The 18,704-nt window shown below is 37.6% G+C and overlaps 1 protein-coding gene and 1 long non-coding RNA gene across 3 annotated transcripts in view; one reads left to right on the top strand and one right to left on the bottom strand.

Moving 5' to 3' along the window:
• Window positions 1-4,344: 4,344 nt before the first annotated feature.
• On the bottom strand, window positions 4,345-11,226 carry LOC124965040 (uncharacterized). The gene is made up of 3 exons (XR_007105058.1): window positions 11,081-11,226; window positions 6,268-6,405; window positions 4,345-5,370 (listed from the first exon to the last, which is right to left on the bottom strand). It is a non-coding gene; the product is annotated as an uncharacterized LOC124965040 (long non-coding RNA).
• Window positions 11,227-11,624: 398 nt separating this feature from the next.
• The window catches only part of Zcchc7 (zinc finger CCHC-type containing 7), a 230,164-nt gene continuing 223,084 nt past the window's right edge, over window positions 11,625-18,704 (top strand). Inside the window, exons 1-2 of one of the 2 annotated variants that reach the window (XM_047525625.1) lie at window positions 11,625-11,731; window positions 17,178-17,805. In XM_047525625.1, the coding sequence (XP_047381581.1) occupies window positions 17,199-17,805 (607 nt within the window). In that variant the 5' untranslated portion in view covers window positions 11,625-11,731; window positions 17,178-17,198. Of the gene's footprint in view, window positions 11,736-17,177; window positions 17,806-18,704 lie in introns of both variants that reach the window. The other variant, XM_047525626.1, reaches the window with a different exon arrangement.

The following is an 18,704-nucleotide window of genomic DNA, read 5'->3' as shown; positions in this document are numbered from 1 at the left end:
TGTGAGGCTCCAGAGCACAAAAATAGTAGCAATGGATCAGTTAAGACTTTTTTTGCTCTGCATAAAGAGGGATGTTTTTAAATTTAAATTAAAGAATACTTGCTTTTTAAAAGAGTTATAACACATTTCTAACAAGGTCTAGCAATTAAAATTGTATTAACTAAATTGTGGAAGTCCAATCTCTTACCACCCTTTCTCTCTATTTCAACTGACTTCCTAGATAAAGTACCCTTCCAAATATTTTCTGTCACTATAATGTACATATCAAAGTGCCAGTATGATTGGTTCCTTTTGAGGGCTATAAGAGAAAATCTGAAATTTCTTCCATGCCTTTCACCTAACTTCTGGTGGCTGCTGTCAACCTGTGGCATAGACGCATCATCCCAATCTCTGCCTTCATCTTTACAAGGTGTTTTCTCTGTGTATGTGTCTCTTTGTCCAAATTTCCTCTCCTTATAAGGACACTAGTCATGTTGGATTATGGACTATCCTTAGGAATCAATGACATTTCCCAAAACCCTATTTCCTAATAAAATCACATTTTGAGGTACTGGGTTTAGGTACTTCAACATACACATTGGGAGAGCACAAACACATAACATGAGATGAAGATGTTAACTTCTTAAAATGCTCAAAAATCTAAAGAAAATCATCACAATGTACTAAAGACAATCAGGGAACAATGCAGGCACAAGTAGGGACTATCGATAGATAGAAATTATAAAAAGAAACCAAACTAAAAATATGAAGTTGAAATTAAAAAACTCAGTAAAGGGGGGTCCAAGAGCAGATTTTAGCAGGCAGAAGAAAGAACCAGTGAAATTGAAGATTGGTTGATTGAAATTATCCAGTCTGAGGAGAAAAAAGAAAGAAAGAAAGAAAGAAAGAAAGAAAGAAAGAGAGAGAGAGAGAGAGAGAGAGAGAGAGAGAGAGAGAGAGAGAAGGGACAGAGTCATTAGGACAAAAGTGAAAAGGGATATCACCAAGCATATCAATCAATCTGTACATTACCAGTGTCTCAGAAGGAGATGAGAAAGAGGGACAGAAAGAATATTTGTATAAATAATGGCTTAAACCTTTGAAAGACATGAACTTGCATATCCAAGGAACTTAGCAAGATAAATTCAGAGATCCACACTAAGGCAGTTTATAATATAGCTCTTTGTCAAAAAACAAAAGAATCTTGGAAGCAGAGAGAAGCAACAAGAGGATCACATAAAGGATTCTTGGTGTGATAAAAAGCCATTGGAAGCCAAGGAAGCCTAAAGAGGATGATATACTTAAAGTAAGACAATATAAAGTGCTAATTTAAAAAAAAAACAAACCATTACCAAGAACCCTAGACCCAGCAAAACTATTCTTCAAAAAACAAAGGTAAAATTAAGACATTCATAGAAAAATTAAAGCTAAGAGAATTTGTTCCTAGTAGAACCGTCCCTGAAGAAACATGGAAGGAAATTCTTTTGGTTGATATGAAATGACACCAGATGGTAACTCACAACCAAAAAAAAGAAATAAATATGTCTGGCAAAGGTAACTATGTAAGTAAATATAAAAGCTCATATCAATTTATTTTTGATTTATAGCTCCTCTTTTTGTTTTACATATGACTTAGACAATTTCATAATCCAGTAGTTATAAATCTATGTTAATGGGCATGCAACATGTAAAGATGTAATTTGTCACTGGGCATGGTGGTGCATGCCTGTAATCCCAGTGACTTGGAATGCTGAGGCAGGATTGTAAGTTCAAGGCCAGCCTGGGCAACCTAGTGAGACTCTGACTTAAAACAAAAAAATAAAAAGAAATGCAATGTAGCTTAATGGTAGAGTGAGACTAGGTTTAATCCTTAGTACTGCAAAACTAAAACAAAACAAGAAGATGTCATTTGTGACAAACACAACATAAATAAGGGTAGGAGAACAGAGATGGATAGAAGCAGAATTAAGATATACTATGGACATTAAGTTGGTATCAATTCAAACTAGATTGGTATAAATTTATCATGTTAACTATGATACCTGTAGTAATCACTAATAAAATAACTAAATTGTATACAGAAAAGGAAATGAAGAGGGAATTAAAATAGTACACTAGAGGGGCTGGGATTGTGGCTCAGTGGTAGAGCCCTTGCCTAGCATGCATGAGACCCTGGGTTGGATTCTCAGTACCACATAAAAACAAAATAAATGTATCATGTCCACTTACAACTAAAAAATGTGTATTTGTATATATAGACAATAGAAACAAACAAAAGGGGTCAGTTTTGGAGGAACTGAGAAACAAGAAATATATCATTCATACAGAAAATAAACAGCAAAATGGCAGAAAATGTCCCATATTATCAGCAATCACTTTAAATAATGCACCAATTAAAGGGAAGACTGGCAGAATGGTGAAAAAATACATGATACAAATATATGCTGCTCACAAGAGATTCATTTTTTATTCATAGACACAAATAAGTTGAAAGTGAAAGGATGAAAAAATATATTCTTTGCAAAGAGTAACCAAAAGAGAGCTGTACTAATATCAGACAAAATCAATTTTCAAGTAAAAAAATTGTTAAAAGAGGGCTGAGGATATAGCTCAGTTTGTAGAATGCTTGCCTCGCATGCACAAGGCCCTGGGTTCAATCCCCAGCACCACCAAAAAATAAAAATAAAAATAAAATTGTTAAAAGAGATAAGAAAGAACTTTATATATCGTTAAGAAGGTCAGAAGATACAGCAATTATCAACACATATGCATTAAACAATAAAGCCCCAAAATTAGTGAAGCAAACTGACAGAGCTGAAGGAAGAAGTAGTTTTACAATATTAGTTCTTCAACACCCCACTGCAATGGTTAATTTTATATGTCAATAATCATGCTATGGGATGCCCAGATATTTGGTCAAACATTGTTCTAGGTATGGCTGCAAGGGTGTTTTGGAATGAGATAAACATTCAAATTGGTAGGCTAAGTAAACCAGATTACATTTCCTGATGTAGTGGCCCTCGTCCAATCAGGTGAAAGCCTGAGTAGAACAAAAATGCTGAGCATTCTGCAAAGAAGGAATTCCTCTTACTGATAGCTTGAGATGGGACATTCATCTATTCCGGTCTTTGGATGCAAAGCGAAACATTAGTTCTTCTTGGGTCTTGAGGTGGCTTTTGGACAAGAAATATTCACACCATTGGTTTTTCTGGGTCGTCAACTTGCCAACTCTAGATTATGGTACTTCTCAGTCTCCAGAATTATGTTAACAATATCTCTATATGTCTATGTATCCTATAGTTCTCATTTTCTGTTGATTGTCACGCCATTGTAGTGCTCACTGTGACCTTTTTCCTGTTCTCACAGATTCAAGCATTTGCCTTTCAATGCCCAGTACAACTGCTAGTGATGCCTACGTACTGCTTTCCTGGACCCACTTCACACAATTCTATCCTGTTCTAATCTGGTCAAGGTTTGCTCAGATGGGCTTTGAAGAGAGGAAATGGAAACCCTAATACTGTATAACCAGAATGAGTATTAGTGTACTCTAAGCAAGCCTTGAGCTTTCACTGGGTAATATTCATTCAGGTAGATAGACGCCCCGTCTGTGCCAAAAAATCAAGATAGATGAAATCTCTCTCACTCTTCCCTCACAGCTGAGAATAGGCATAGAGAACATAAGTTCTGAGAGTAACAACACAACACAGAAAGAAGGAAGTCATTCTTGAAAGACATTGAACATTCTGAAGAAAAAGTATGGTAGTTCCAGGATTTTAACAGATCAATCCAGTAGCAAAGAAAGAACAAAGGTAGATAGAGTCATGTATGACAGTTATTGAAGACAGAATAGGAAGTGGGAACTATGAGGCACTGCAGATAGCCAGACAGAATCTTCTGCAATTAATAAGTTTGATCAAAGAACTACAGTAGTGCTCCTTTATCTGCCATTTGTTGCAGTTTTAGTTATAGCACAATCAACCAGTCTGAAAACATTAAATGGGAAATTATGGAAATAAAAATTCATAAGTTTTAAATAACTTATAGCATATGGTTATAATTGTTCTTTTATTATTAGTTATTGTTATTCTCCTACTAAGCCTAATTTACAAATTAAAAACAGTATATATATAGAGTTTGGTACTATCTGTTGTTTCAAGCATTCTTTGGGGGTCTTGGAATGTATCCCCCAAGGATGGGTGGGATTGTATCCCTCCCAAATGTAGACTGTTATCGGTTATTGAAGAGTTTCGATTCAGAATGGAGACAGAGGAAGAAGATATGGACTATCTCAGAATAAAGACAATCTTTTTTATGTGCTACATTGCTAATGGTTTCTTCAAGTTAGTAAGCAGTAATAGATATCAATGGTTGAAACATAAAGTGCAAAGTCTATAGTTTATTCCATAAAATTATGCTCAAGTTGACCACAATAAGCTGTATATGGCTCATTTGGTAGTACAAATTTCATTATTCTGAATTATCTTTTTTCTGTTGTCAATCTAAAATCCTGAGTAAAATAAGTTATGCTAGTATTGTCACAAAAACATTTTGGGACAAAAAATTGTAGGCATGATTCTGAGGCTCAGGATAGGCAGCTGAAGAAAACTGTCCCATACAGAATGAGACCTAAGTAAGGGCTGTCTCTGAGCCTGCATTTTTCTTTTTCTTTTTTTATTTTGAGATAGATCTCACCAAGTTGCTAAGGGCCTCACTAAGTTGCTGAGGCTGGCCTTGAACTTGTGATCCTCCTGCCTCAGCCTCCTGAGCCCCTGGGATTTCAGGCATGCACCAATACACCTGGCGTCTGCATCTTTCTTTATGTACTGGAATCTATAGAGCCAGGGCACATGGACATTTAAAATAAAGGCATGCTTTTTGCAGTGTGCAGCTTCACAAGACATTTCTGATGACATGCTTCAAGGTTTCTTGTATGGAATCTGATAGTTCTTCCTTTTTTTTTTTTTTTCCTTTTCTTTTTTCCCCCTCATGCATGCTAAGCAAATGTGCTGTACTACTGAGCTACATCCCAGCCCTAATGATTTTTACATACATTAGAATGTTAATAGTTTTCCTAGTCAATGTTCATTTATAGTCACTTAGATCTAAGTTTCCAGCAATACAATTCCAACTAGGAATAATAACAAGTGGGAATGGGTCCTTGAAGTACTGGTTTCTTATCCCTAGAATTTTATTGTAATGAGAATATTATCATTTATATAGTTTAATTTATAGTGTATAAGGTTTTTTTTTTTTACATTTCATGATTTTATAAGGAAAGGCAGTCTCCAAGAAAAATTAAAAGCCATCTATATGAATGTCCAAATTTTCAAGAATGATTTCATAGTCTGCTTGAAATTGCGTGCTCTCTCCATCACCTTGCAATTTGAAGAACTGCAAAATCATGAATAATAAAAAAGGACGTTAAACTTTTCAGCAAATCCAGATGGGTACCAATGTCATTGAGAATTCCTGAGAATCACCTTGATTGCTTCTTCAGACCTAGGAGCCTAAATTGAATATCCCTTACCAGTTGCAATGTATTGGCTTTAAGTGATAACTGTTTCTGTAATCACATTGGTGCCTGTATTTACTTTTAAAATCATACAAACACTAAGTCTGTATTTTGGGCAAATAAAAACACTCAAACTTTAAAGGGTAACATTCAGTCATTCCACTTGCTAGCCTTCTATTTCTGTCTTATCCTTCAGATTTTGGTACAGCAAAAAGAATGATGGATGGTGAACTAGAGGCAGTTTTAACATTAGCTCTAAATAGGAGTTTGCAATCTCCTTCTTTGTTTTGGGTCTTAATCCTTTTGCAAATTGAGGGAGTTGGACTAGCTGTCCCTTCCAGCCACGATGTAGGGTTTCCTATTGTTTTATAGAGTACCCAGATGAAATTGTCAATGGAAAAACTGAGTCACTAGAAGAATTCAAATTATTTTTGCAGGGCTTGAGGCTGGGTATAAGGAAGGCATAAATGCTTAATTTCCAAAATTAGGTAGTAAGGAAATGTGTTCATCTTGGATCATGTTGCTGGTCATTCCTACTCTCCTCTCCACACCATGCTGTCTGGACACTCAGAGCCAACAGTTGTTTCTCAAAACACAGGACTCTTGCTCTTGTCACTTTCCTTTGCTGCTCTTGTTCTACTGCCATCAGACCTTCTATTTTTTCTATCTGGCAAACTCGCAACCATTCTCTTTATTTTTCCTTTTAATTTTACATTTTGACAAAATTTCAGACTTAGAGAAGTAACACAAAATTAGTACAAGGAATTCTGGTATACCTTTAACCCAGATTATCAAAATGTTAACTCTTCACCACGCTCTTCTCTGTCTCTCTCCCTTTCCTCTTTCAATCATGGCAGTCTTTTTCTAAATCATTTGACAGTTTCAGACATGATGATGTTCCTTTACTCCAGGTACTTCAGTGTGCATTCAAAAAAAGAAAGAAAAATAAAAACAATAATGACATCGAAAAAGCAAAAACATTCTCTTAATAAAACCAAAATATAAATACAGAAATTGGGAAAATAATATTGTTATAGTACTTAGTAATCTAATCTAGACTTTAATATTGCTGTTTCAATGATTTTTTAAAACACACAGACTTTATTAAAATTCCTGGGCTTTTAATCTAGAATGTTCTTCAAATTACTACAGAATAACAGACTGTGCTGCTGTCTTTCTATACCATGCATTCTCATGGGCATACATAGGGATACTGTTGCAGGCATCTGATTCTTTGAAAGGTACACCTTTCTTTATCTGTGGCAGATTTCTTATTTTCCAGTTTGTCTAAATGCTTGATTTTGATCTCCCCACACCCTAGATATCCTTATTTCCAGACTGTCACCTGGACTCACCATCACACTATCTTGACATTTTTTATTTTACCTCTGGCTCATCACCTGAAGTGACATTATTATAGGCAACATAAAAGGACGAAATCTGTGAATCACAGATATTCAGAGATGTCACGGTTCTCTATTCTTCATTTTGAATGGTATCCCAAAACTCAAGACTGGAGATGAAATCTTCCTATATTGGGTAGATTCATTTGAGTGTCTTTGAGTGTGCAAAAGAGAGCACTGTGTAGTTTTTAAGTTCAGGAGATCAAAGATAGGTGGTTTCAGAAGTTCAGTCAGTGGTCAGCCAACTCCGAAACTCTGGGTTTGAGGGGAGGCAGAACATCATGGTGGAAGGGCATGGCAGAGGAGAGCTGTTCAGTTCACGACAACCAGGAAGCAGAGAGACTCTTCCAGTAACTTTTATGGCAAGAGAAAATCCTAGATCATTGCCTTGGGTTTATTATGTATCAAGTCTCTTCAATCTGCTTTAATGAGGTAGAGTGCCTCAATCTTTCTTTTTGCTTCATGACACTGACACTTTTGAAGAAGTAAATTGGATATTTTGTAGAATGTCTTTTAATTTGTGTTTGTCTGATCATCTTTTTGTTGTTATACAGATTATGCACTTTTGGTAGGAATACCACAGAAGTGATGCATGAATCTCAATGAATCAGGTCTTTTTTTTTTTTTTCTTTTTCACTGAAAGTCCTTCATCCTTCTCCACTCCTACTCTTCTAAAAAGTTTTAAAATAATCATTGTCATCCATTAGTATCCCTTTAGTACTTTCTTTATGCATTTATATACACTCACATCTATATTCAGGTACACACAAGTAATCTTTAAAATCTAACAAAAAGAGTACATAATGCTCATTTTACTAATGCTCTGCAATTTGCCTTTTCTTCATTTAACTGTGTGTCTTAGAGGGTATTTCATCATCTACCCAGTGCAGATGCATCTCATTTTTTAAAAGAAGCATTTTTTTAAAAATAGTATTTATCCTTGTTTATTTTGTCCCCGACTGATGAATACTTATTTTCCATTTTTCTATACAGTCTTTTGTGATAAATCACAAACATACATATAAGAACACGACCAACTTATAATTTTGGTAGTATCAAATAGCTTTCCTAAAACATTGCTGCAATTTGTATTTCCATTCACCGTGTATGAGATAATTTTCTACTTTCTGATTATTGGTAATGTTGAGCCTTCTTATCATAGTTCAATTGCCTTTTGAATGTCTTGTTTTGTGAAATGCCAGTTAGTGTTCTTTGTTGTTGGACTGCTGGCTTATTGGTCTTTTTTCTGATTTACTATTTATTGTCCAGGGCAAGTCAGTTGTCTTATAGAAAGGCTTCTCCATTTCCTCTGAGCAGCGAAATATACTCTTCTCTGCTGTCTTACAATACTGTTCACATTGCACCCAGACCTTCAGTTACCAACCATTCCATACTAAATTTACTTATTCCAGAAGAGTTCATTGTGACTACCCTATGTGCTTGGCTTTAGGCAAGGTGCTAGGTGGAGATACAGGATCAGGACATTACAGTCTCCATCAAGGGGTCTGAAATCTGCCTCAGAAACCAGAGAAGAGCATAAGTTTTGGATTCGATCTTCCCTGTAGTGAACAGAACAAGTTACTTGTCCTCTCTAACTCTCAATTTCCACACTGAAGAAACAAGGTAATACTTCTCTTACAGAGTCATTTTGAGACTAGGTGAGAGACAACGTATCTGAGGTGGCTAGCAAGGGCCTGTTCCATAGTAGGTTCTCAGTAAATAAATAATAATTGAAGGGCAACTCTTAAGGATTAGTTCTAGGACCTATTAAGAAGCTGGACAAAAGAAAAAAAGTAATTTTTCTCTTTGCACTGGGAAGGATAAGGATGAGTGGTGATATGCCCCCCTCCTACTCCCTACATCCTACTACTTGTATCTCCCATCTTGTCTATTCTCTTCAGCAGGTTTTGGCTTTGTCCTGGTCCATTGTCCCAGTTCAGCTCTCTATTGTTGATGTATGATGTAGAGCTGCTACTGCCCTGGGGGAAAACAGGTGCTTCCTTCCTCAAATAGTCTCTTTAGAATATATTCTGTAAGAGTGCATGCTGCTCATGATTTGAAGAAGTGGAGACCAGAGACAGCTTGAAGTGGAAAGAGAAATGCCGCGCGCGTGTGTGTGTGTGTGTGTGTGTGTGTGTGTGTGTGTAGGTAGTTGGTGAGAGACTCAGATTAACTAGACCAGGATTAAAGACACAACTCTGCCTTTCTTAGGTTACTACTGGCAAGTCAGTCTTTCCCTTCTTGACTTCAGTTTCTCTGCAATAAAAGATTGGATCTCATAATTTTTAAAGAATTTTGTAAATGAGAGTTCACTATATAAAGACATGACGTATGTGAATATATACCACTGTCCTTCAGTCAGAAATCTCTGTATCCTTGGACTCCTGCAGTTTTTTTTTTTTTCTTCTTTTTTATGGCCATCTTAATATCATGGAGCACCACACTGCCTTCTAGTTATTTGGGTTTATGACATAGTTTTCCCACTGAACTGACAGTGGTATTCACATACCCATGACAGTGGTGGATCCAATTCTGGTTCTTAGTTTCTTAAAGCCTATGTACTTTTAGAATATGCTGCTGTCTGCTAGGCACTGTGTCAGCTACTAAACATACAAAAACAAAATTAGAACTTCTGACTTTAAGGAGTTCCACAGTTTAGCTAGGACCCAACTTTAATTACCATGATGGAGGTTTGTCTGAAGTATGGGGAATCATGGGGAAGAAATGCCTGTTTTGTCTGGTTGAAATGGAAGGATTCACTTAAGACCCAGGACTTCAGTTGAGTTGGGTGAGTAGGGCTACCTTAGGACGTGGAGAAGGACTTTGCTGGCTGTGGGAACATTGTCTGTAAAGGCATGGATATGGGAGATCAGTATCCTGACAACTGCTCAGGATTCAGTAGGACAGTGAACAGGTAGGCAGATGTCATCTCATGAAGTGCCACTTATGCCATCCAAAAGACTATGTTTTGAGACAACCTAAGAAGGCTTTGAGGTAGGACAGCAGTATGTCTTTGTTGAACGCATGAGGATTAGTGAAAGGATGGAGTATAGTAATTGGATGTATCTCCTAAACTTGTGGTTGTAAGTTATTTAACCTCAGTCTGTTTCCTTTTTTTTTTTCCTTCTGTGAAATGAGAGCTAAAAAAAGAAAAAAAGGGAAAAAGAAAAAAAAAGAAAAAAAGAAATCAACCTCAAAAGGTTGTTAATATTTTAAAGAAATTATATATCTGCTGGGTGTGGAGATGCACGCCTGTAATCCCAGTCGCTTGGGAGGCTAAGGCAAAGGATCACAGATTCAAAGCCAGCCTCAGCAACTTAACGAGGTTGTAACCAACCTAGTGCGACCTGTCTCAAAAAATAAAAAAGCTGGGGATGTGACTCAATGGTTAAGTGCCCTTGGATTCATTCCCTGGTACCAAAAAAATAAAAAAAGAAAAAAGAAAAGAAAAAAGAAAAAAAAAAAGAAAAAGAAATTGAATATCATGTTTTAAAAGGAGTAAGTAAGCCTGGCACCTGACAAAGATTAAAAAATTTATAAAGATGGCATTTATTTTACGTATTACCTAAACACAAACAATACAGAAATCTGTGATCCCATTTCTATGCCTGTTTGCTTATTTGCAAAATGGGTTTTCGACTTTTGCCTGTTTACAATATTTTCTTTTCCTTCTAGCATTTACCAAAACGTTAATAAAATTTCTAATTATTTTCCCTGTTAAACTCTTAAGATTATAACCAAACTATCTATATTCTGTTTCTCCAGCTAAACTCTTGGCTCTATGAGACCAGAGATTTTAAAAAATTTTACCACTTATCCTTACTTTCTAGCAGAGGTTGGCTCTTAACAGATGTTCAACAGATGTTGGCAAAAAGAATAAAAGTCAAGCTTATCTTGGAGGACTGTTGCTAGGGGCCAAGGAATTGGTGAAGTGTTGTTTATAAATATGCACAGATGGGTTTACTATGATTAAATGTTTAAAGGGGTGTGATAAGCAGACCAAAGTTAAACGCGCCCAGCACAATCTTGTAGTCTCCAGAGGCTTAAAAGACCAGAGGTCAAAAGACCAGCATTAACTCCAATCTTTTTCAGCTCTTCAAGGTTCACAATGGGTTAAATTTGTTGCATGGTATTTCATTAAAACGCGGAAGCCCCCCAGTGTGAACTATGTTCAACTGCAACCTACCAGGGAGAGGTAACCAGTCATGCGAATACGCGAAGTAACTAGAAGCCAGGCATTCTCCAGAGCCTTTTACCTAGCTGAGGTTCCCGGGGTCCTCGGCCTGCCCAAATTGCCCGAGGTAGCCTAGCTGCTACCAGGCTTTGGGTCAGCTCCTCGCCACGTGGCGCAGGGAGGTTGGGGGGGGGGGGGTCCCTCCGGCGTGAAGGAGGTGGAGCCTGTCCTGAAACCCTCCCAGAGGCATTATGGGAGTGGTAGTTTTCTCGCAGGCACAGTGGGCGGGAGCTCCCCCTGCTTTTGCTCTGTAAGTAGCAACTCTCTCGTGCAAGTCATTTAAACAAAATGCACTCCATAATAGATGGATCTAGTTATTTTCAAAAGAAGGCGTTAAGGGGAAGGAGTAAAGCAAATTAAGTGAACCAAAAAGATTACCAGCGAGGAAGAGAAAGGGTTAACAGTTGCTACGCATGCGCACAAAGGGTCCAGGTGGTGGGCGGGGACGGAAGAACGACTGCTGAGAGCTGTGTTTTCCGGAAGTGTCTTCCCTCCTCCCGGGTCCGCGCGGACGCGGCTTCCTTACCTCATTTGTCCTCGCCCCTCCCCGTTCCTCTACGCGTTTTGGTTCCTGGTTGGTGCTTCCTGGTCGCAGCCGCGGCAGTGAGTATGTGTGTGACGGACCCCACGTCTTCCGCGACAGGGGGACCCTTGCCCGCCCTCCGCCTCGCCCGCTGGGCTGTGGAACTAGCGCGTGCTCCTTCGTTGGCCACCGCACCCGGGTCCCTCTTCACTTGTGGCAGGGCGCAACCTATGGCTCCTCAGCCGCGTGCTGCCCCGCGCGGCTCGGCTGACAGGCTTGGTTGCCTGCAACTCCCTGCCCTTCCACGGCCCGAGGCCGTGGTTCAAGAAGGACTGGGGGTTGATAGTCTGCAAAGGGCTGGCTTTTCTGCCTAGTTCACCTGACGCCCCACAAGGTTCCCCTGTTCTAGGGAAGCCGGTCAGTCAAACGCCGAGGTCCTGCTGCACCGAGGCCGAGTTCGGCCTTTGAGGACCGATGGTCCTGGTCTGACTCCAGCCTCTACTGTCAGAAGCTGCCGCTGTGGGACCAGAAAAATATCGGGAGCTGTAACCTTTCCCTCATGTAAAACAAGGAGACTTGCGTTATATTCCCTAAGATTCTTCTTATCCCCCACATCTTGTTAGCCAATCGTTGCTTTAAACTTTAGGGAATTGCTGCTGGTGCATTTGGAAAACTGGCTGGGCGTTAGTAGGCCTGGGTTCTAGCCATGTCTCCATCACTGACTAGCTGGTGACTCTACAAATCTCTTCTTTAGGCTGAATTTACGATTATTTCAGATTAAAGGGTTGAATTGGGAAATCTTAGGACCTTTATAGCTCATTGAATACATTTCTTTGGACCGGTTTCTCCCAAGTATAAAATCAGAGCGTTTATTTGATAATTCAGGTTCCTTCAAAAGCTCTTGACTTTGTTTTGAATACTTAGGCTGTTGCATACAAAGACTTCTTAGTGAACAGTGTATATTTAAGGCAGTGTTGTGCTTTAGGGACAGTTTAGTATTATTGCTGTTTTCAGGAGAATCTGAGGGTGGGGAATGAACTGAAAAAGATTTGGAAGTGCGGATTGTAGGAGGGAACGGAGATTATTGGACAGCGCCCAGGGGTAAGAGACTTGGCACAAGGAGAAGAGTTGAGAGAAAGGTGATGGAAATGTTTCCAGATAGGGTTTAGTTCTTGTAAAAAGCCTTTATGTATTCCAGGAACAGCTGGGATTTATCTCAATAAATTGAGCATAATTTTCTCATCTCGATACTGTGTTCTTTCTCTTTTTTTGTGATCATTCTTTCACACATATAGATCCTTAAGTCATATTTGATTCAAAGTGTCATATTTGAAAAATGGACGGGAATTTTAACCCATTTTTATTGTCAGGACAGCACTAAAGAGTAAGACAAAAATTTTAAGTTTAGATAAATTATGTAGAAATCATTTTTCCAGTGGAAACTGGATTTAAATATCAAGCTGTGGAACTGGGGATGTAGTTCAGTGGTAGAGAGCTTGCCTAGCATGCTTAAGGCTCTGGGTTCAATCCCCAGCCCTGCAAAAATCAAGCAAGCAAATTGTGGATTTTGTTTAAATCTGCCTGAGATGAATGCTTCTGACTTTAAGAAGGAACATCTTAACTAAAAATGCTTTGGATGGAAAAAAGAGCAGAATGTCTGGAATGACCAGTAGGTAGACTGTTAGAGCAGAAGCATTGGCTTTAAAGATTGTATAAGTAAATTCTGAAAGCTTAAATAAACTTAAGTTGTGTTGTTTTAAAAAAAATCCAGTGAATGAATACTACTCCCTCTCGACAACAAGAGCTGTCAAAATTTATACTTGATACATCATTTTAATTCTTCAGATAAGTTTAATTCACATTTCTGTGATGTTTTAGGTTCTTATATAGAAGCCTCCTTTTTAGTAATAGTGTTGATAAAATCTTTGAGGTTCTTGGGTGGTAAAATTTAAATGTATGCTTTTTCTTAATGAAAATGCCTCTGAAAGTTTGCATACTCCAGTGGGAAGTAAAGTAGATATGCATGAGATAAATTTAGGTGTTAGAGCCAATGCACATATAGCAATCTTCATTTGAAATTATTTTGAAATTTTTATTTTCAAATATTAGTGCTTGATTGAGTCAGAAAAATGTGAGTCATCAGTTCTAGCTGTATTCTTTTTTTAAAGGAGTATTTTTAGTTGTAGATGGACACAGTACCTTTATTTTATTTATTTATATGTGGTGCTGGGGATCGAACCCAGTGCCTCACACATGCTAGGCAAGCACTGTACCACTGAGCTACAACCCCAGCCCTCTAGCTGTATTCTTAGCCAGCTGCCAGACCTTGGGTGGGCCTCCTTATTTCTTATCTCTTTGGACGTCAGTTTTCTATATGTAAATTGAGGGGGTTGTGTGAAATGATCCAAAATGTCCCCTCCAGATTTAAAAGTTTGTGACTATCATAAGAGCCTTTTGCTATCTAGTTGAGTAGACTTGAGAATCATGTGCAGTGATCAAAAAAAAACTGAGAAAACTTTCTGAGTCGAGGGACATATATATATATATATATGTATATATATATATATATACATATGTATACACACACACACACACACACACACACCCAGAGATATGTAGAGAGAGATATACTCTGGAGGGATATATATGTGTATGTATATATATATGTATACTCTAGATATATTTTATCTCATGTTCATCTCTGAGTATATTTTTTAAAAATAAATGCATTCAAATGTAATTAAAATAGTAACAAACCAAAACAGCCTAAGGCAAACCTTTACCCTGGCATACATAAACTACATAAATAGAAGAGAGCATGTTATGCCAGAGCACAATTTTCAAGTACAGAAGGTACAAAATCCTCTTAAAGGCCATAGGGGCTAAATTGTTAAATTCATTTTTCTACATTTCAGGGAAAGAGATAAATCCTTAGACCCAAGGAAGTCAGTTTTTATTATGGTTCTGTAGTTTATTTTTGGCATACATTCACAGGTGTGCCTATGGCTCTATTCTTAATCCCCTTCCTTTGGGATGGCTCCAAGAGTAGTACAAATTTGTAACTCTGTAATTTAGCTCTTTAATTTTTTCTGTGCTGCACTGGAATTATGTTTTATCTTAAGTCCACACTGGATCCTCAGGATGGATCCAGTGAGGATTTTGAAGGAAGCATAATTCCTTTGCCTTCTTTTAGAATTAATTTACCTATTAAATAAAAAGGAAAGGATTCATCTTTTATTTGAATTCCTCTGAGGCTAACATTTCAATATAAACTGATAAGTGCTATGAGCATTATTATTCAGACAGTCACATTCAACTTTTATGACAATAACTGCATAGCAACCTGAAAGTGCACAGGGGAACAGATATATTGTAACTTTTAGAAGAAAAAAGACATTAAAAGTTGGTTTCTTTATTTCTGGAAAACAAAGAGTTTGTTCATTTTTGGCTCTTGTTCATTTGGTTTTTGGAGTCAGCTGCTTTTGTGACCAAAACTGCCATCACGGTACCCTGACATTTTGGGCAGAGAATGAGAAACTAAGAAGATAATTATTCTCTCTTAATTTTATCTGTGTATCTGAAAATGGAAGAAAGAATAAATTGGCATTGTAACTGTTTTTCTAGGGCATCCCTGATGTGTTGTAGGCTAGGCCACCTCACCGCACCCCATAATAGAGATTTAATCCAGGGGGACTCTAACATTGAGGTACATCCCCAGCCCTTTAAAAAATTTTATTTTGTAGTTGTAGATGGGCAGAATGCCCCTATTTTATTTTTTATGTTTATGTGGTGCTAAGGATCGACCCCAGTGCCTCACACTTGCTAGGAAAGCACTCTGTTGCTGAGCTGCAACCCCAGCCCTAGCCCCCATTTTGAGACGTGGTCTCCCTAAGTTGCCCAGACTGGCCTCAAACTCAAGATTTTCGTACCTTAGTCTCCCAAGTAGCTAAGATTACAGGTGTGTGCCCTCCTTCCTGGCATGGTTTTTAAGCAAACACAACTTAACTTTTCTAAAGCTCTCAGTTTGATCAATATTCCATTACTACCCAGTTTAAACATCTGCTGTGTACATTTTTGGTTAATGGTAATAAATTTAAGTCTTTAGAACATTGATGACAACTGAGAAATTCTCTCCATAATTTCTGTATTCTAGGCACATACTAGCTTTATCAGGGCTGAAGAACAAATGTCTGATAGTATGATTCATTTATTCATTCATTAATTCAACAGACATTTATAGATGTCCCCCAAAATATCAGTTTCTCCGATTGGTTTTGGTGATCCTTTGTTTGAAATAAAGTACATAGGTTCTTGCCCTCCTGGGGTTTCTGATCTGTTTCTGGGACATTTACATTGAATAAGTAATTAAAAATGTGATGAATATTTTGAAATGAAAAGCATTATGGAAACCTATATAGGGCTTTATTTAGCCTGGTGGGAAGTGGTGTTAAAGCTGAGTTGGAAGATGAGCAGGATTTAATATGTGCCTAATAGGAAAGTAAAGTTTTTTTCTGTGTGCATTTATTCCCAAAGCTAGGAGTTTTGCCTCAACTTTAGGTCTTTACTAAGTTTGCATTTCATATACATTTTTATAACTAGCATGGAAGTAAGTAGGTTTATCAGATTTTTAAGCTATGTTCTTTTGACCAAGGATTAGAAGGCCATCTTTTTTTTTTTTTTTTTTTTTTTTTTTTTTTTTTTTTGGTGGTGCTGGGGATTGAATGCAGGCTTCACACATGCTAACATGCTAGGCAGGTACTCTACCACTAAGCTACAACCCTAGCCCTTTAGATTAATTTAAAAGTTCAGAATAAATACCTATACTTAAACACTAAATATGATAATGACTTCCTATTATGGATTTAATCATAGTTGAAGTAATATTCCTGTATGAGAAAGTATACCTGAAAAGAGAAAATAAAGAACCAGAACCAAGGAGGAGAAGAAGAATGAATGGAATAGTGAGAGATACTTACTTACTTTTTTTTTTTTTTTTTGGTAGTACTAGGGATTGAATCTAGGGCCCAAGGAAGAGATGAAGAATGAATGGAATAATGAGAGAGACTTAAAATCTATTTATCTTTTGTGGTACTAGGGATTAAACCCAGGGCCTCTGATGTGCTAGGCAAGTCTATCACTGAGCTACACCCCTAGTACTATTTAAAATCTTTTTGCAATTTTTAACATTTTGGAGAATAAGTGTTCAGTGTCAAGCAGTGGGTCTCAACCTTTTTTCTTTTCTGGTGTACCTATGAATTATGACATTTCCATTAATAACTATAACAACTGGTTGTTAGTAAATCTCTTTTAAGAGTATTATTTTCATTTGAGGGCATTATTACAGGGGGTCATAATATGATTTAGAAATTTGTGGAAAAAAGCTGTCTTACAAGAAAAAGGGCTTTAATATATTGGAGAGAAGTGATGGTCTTCATGTAGAAGTTGGTGCTACAGACTGATATGCGCTAACCTCACAAGGTCTGAACTTTTAAAATACCTTCTTTGTATGGCTTTTCTCTTTTACAGCATTAAGGTTACCAACTTTCCATGATGTTTGGTGGCTTCGAGACTATAGAAGCATATGAAGATGACCTTTATCGTGAAGAGTCATCTAGTGAACTGAGTGTTGATAGTGAGGTGGAATTTCAACTCTACAGTCAAGTTCATTATGCCCAAGATCTTGGTAATGCCATTAGGGAGGAAGGACATGAAGAAAAGAACTTTGGGAGTTCTGAATCATCAAGTAGTAAACCAAATCAGAAGAACTTAATTGTTGTTTCAGATAGTGAGGTCATCCAGCTATCAGATGGGTCAGAGGTCATCACTTTATCTGATGAAGATAGTATTTATAGATGTAAAAGAAAGAATATTAGGGTCCAAGCACAACAAAAGACCCAAGGTGGTTCTGCTTCTTCTCACTCTAATGAGTTGGCTGATAAGAAATCCAAGAGGAATTTTGAGAAACCTAAACCTGAAGAGAGATCAACTGTACTCCGAGAGGTAATGATTATAGAGGTCAGTTCAAGTGAAGAAGAGAGCATCATTTCAGAAAGTGATAATGTGGAAAGCTGGATGCTACTGGGATGTGAAGTAGATGATAAAGATGATGATATCCTTCTCAACCTTGTGGGATGTGAAAACTCTGTTACTGAAGGTTAGTATTATATAGGCCATTTTGAAAAGTAATAATCATCTTTAATAAGGAGGACTACTTTTCCTAGACAATAGACCAGTAGGGTCTGCTCCTTAATTCTTCACCTTTTGGTCTTGTTTCTCATGAGACTTTCTTACCAGAGTCTACTTTAATGGTGGTCTCTTTGAACATCAGAAAAAGTATGTCAGAGTACCAAAGACACTCTGCTTCTGCTATAAACACATTCATAGCTGCTTTTTCCTGTTTGGCTAGAGCCAGTTCTGGACCTGAAATCTTAGTACTCTTCTCTCTCTGCTTGGTACCACAGGTGAGTACTCCATGTACTTTTGACATTGGCCTTGTGCTTGCATTTGGCCAACTCTTTTGGACTACTACTTCTTAAGTGTTTTGCTTAACCAGGTATTAGCCACATAGCAAGCATGGGGAATGACTGCTACATAGAAAATATGGTTTTAGTATTAGGATTTTAGGAACTCCCAAGCCAGTAAGATAGGCAAATATGAAAAACTGAAAGCCTCTAGAGTAGTTTGTAGGAGAGAATGCAAATTCCAAGAGCCACATCATTGAGGATTAAACTTTTTGGTGGTGTTTCTTCTGTCACAAGCTGAAGTCTTAATGCCTATTCCTTTAAAAAGTTCCTTCCCTTTATTTCTCTCCCTTTATGCCTAATGCCAAGTCCCTTGTGATAGTTTTCTAAATAGTCTTCTTATATATCTGCCCTGTATACTACTCTTGAAATGCACCTTTGCTCATGGTACTTTACTGCTGCTTCAAAACCTGTAGTGTCACTCTCCTGTCCTTAGATGATATTGAATGTAGATCATGCTTGAATCTCCAGGAAATAGCAAACTTTTTTTTTTTTAAAGGAATCAGAAATATTTTAGGCTTCCAGGCCATCG

The sequence above is a fragment of the Sciurus carolinensis genome, chromosome 14 (assembly GCF_902686445.1).
Source record: "Sciurus carolinensis chromosome 14, mSciCar1.2, whole genome shotgun sequence".
Taxonomy (NCBI): Eukaryota; Metazoa; Chordata; class Mammalia; order Rodentia; family Sciuridae; genus Sciurus; species Sciurus carolinensis.
Note: the sequence above shows the minus strand (reverse complement) of the source record. Positions and strands in the feature narration are given on the sequence as shown.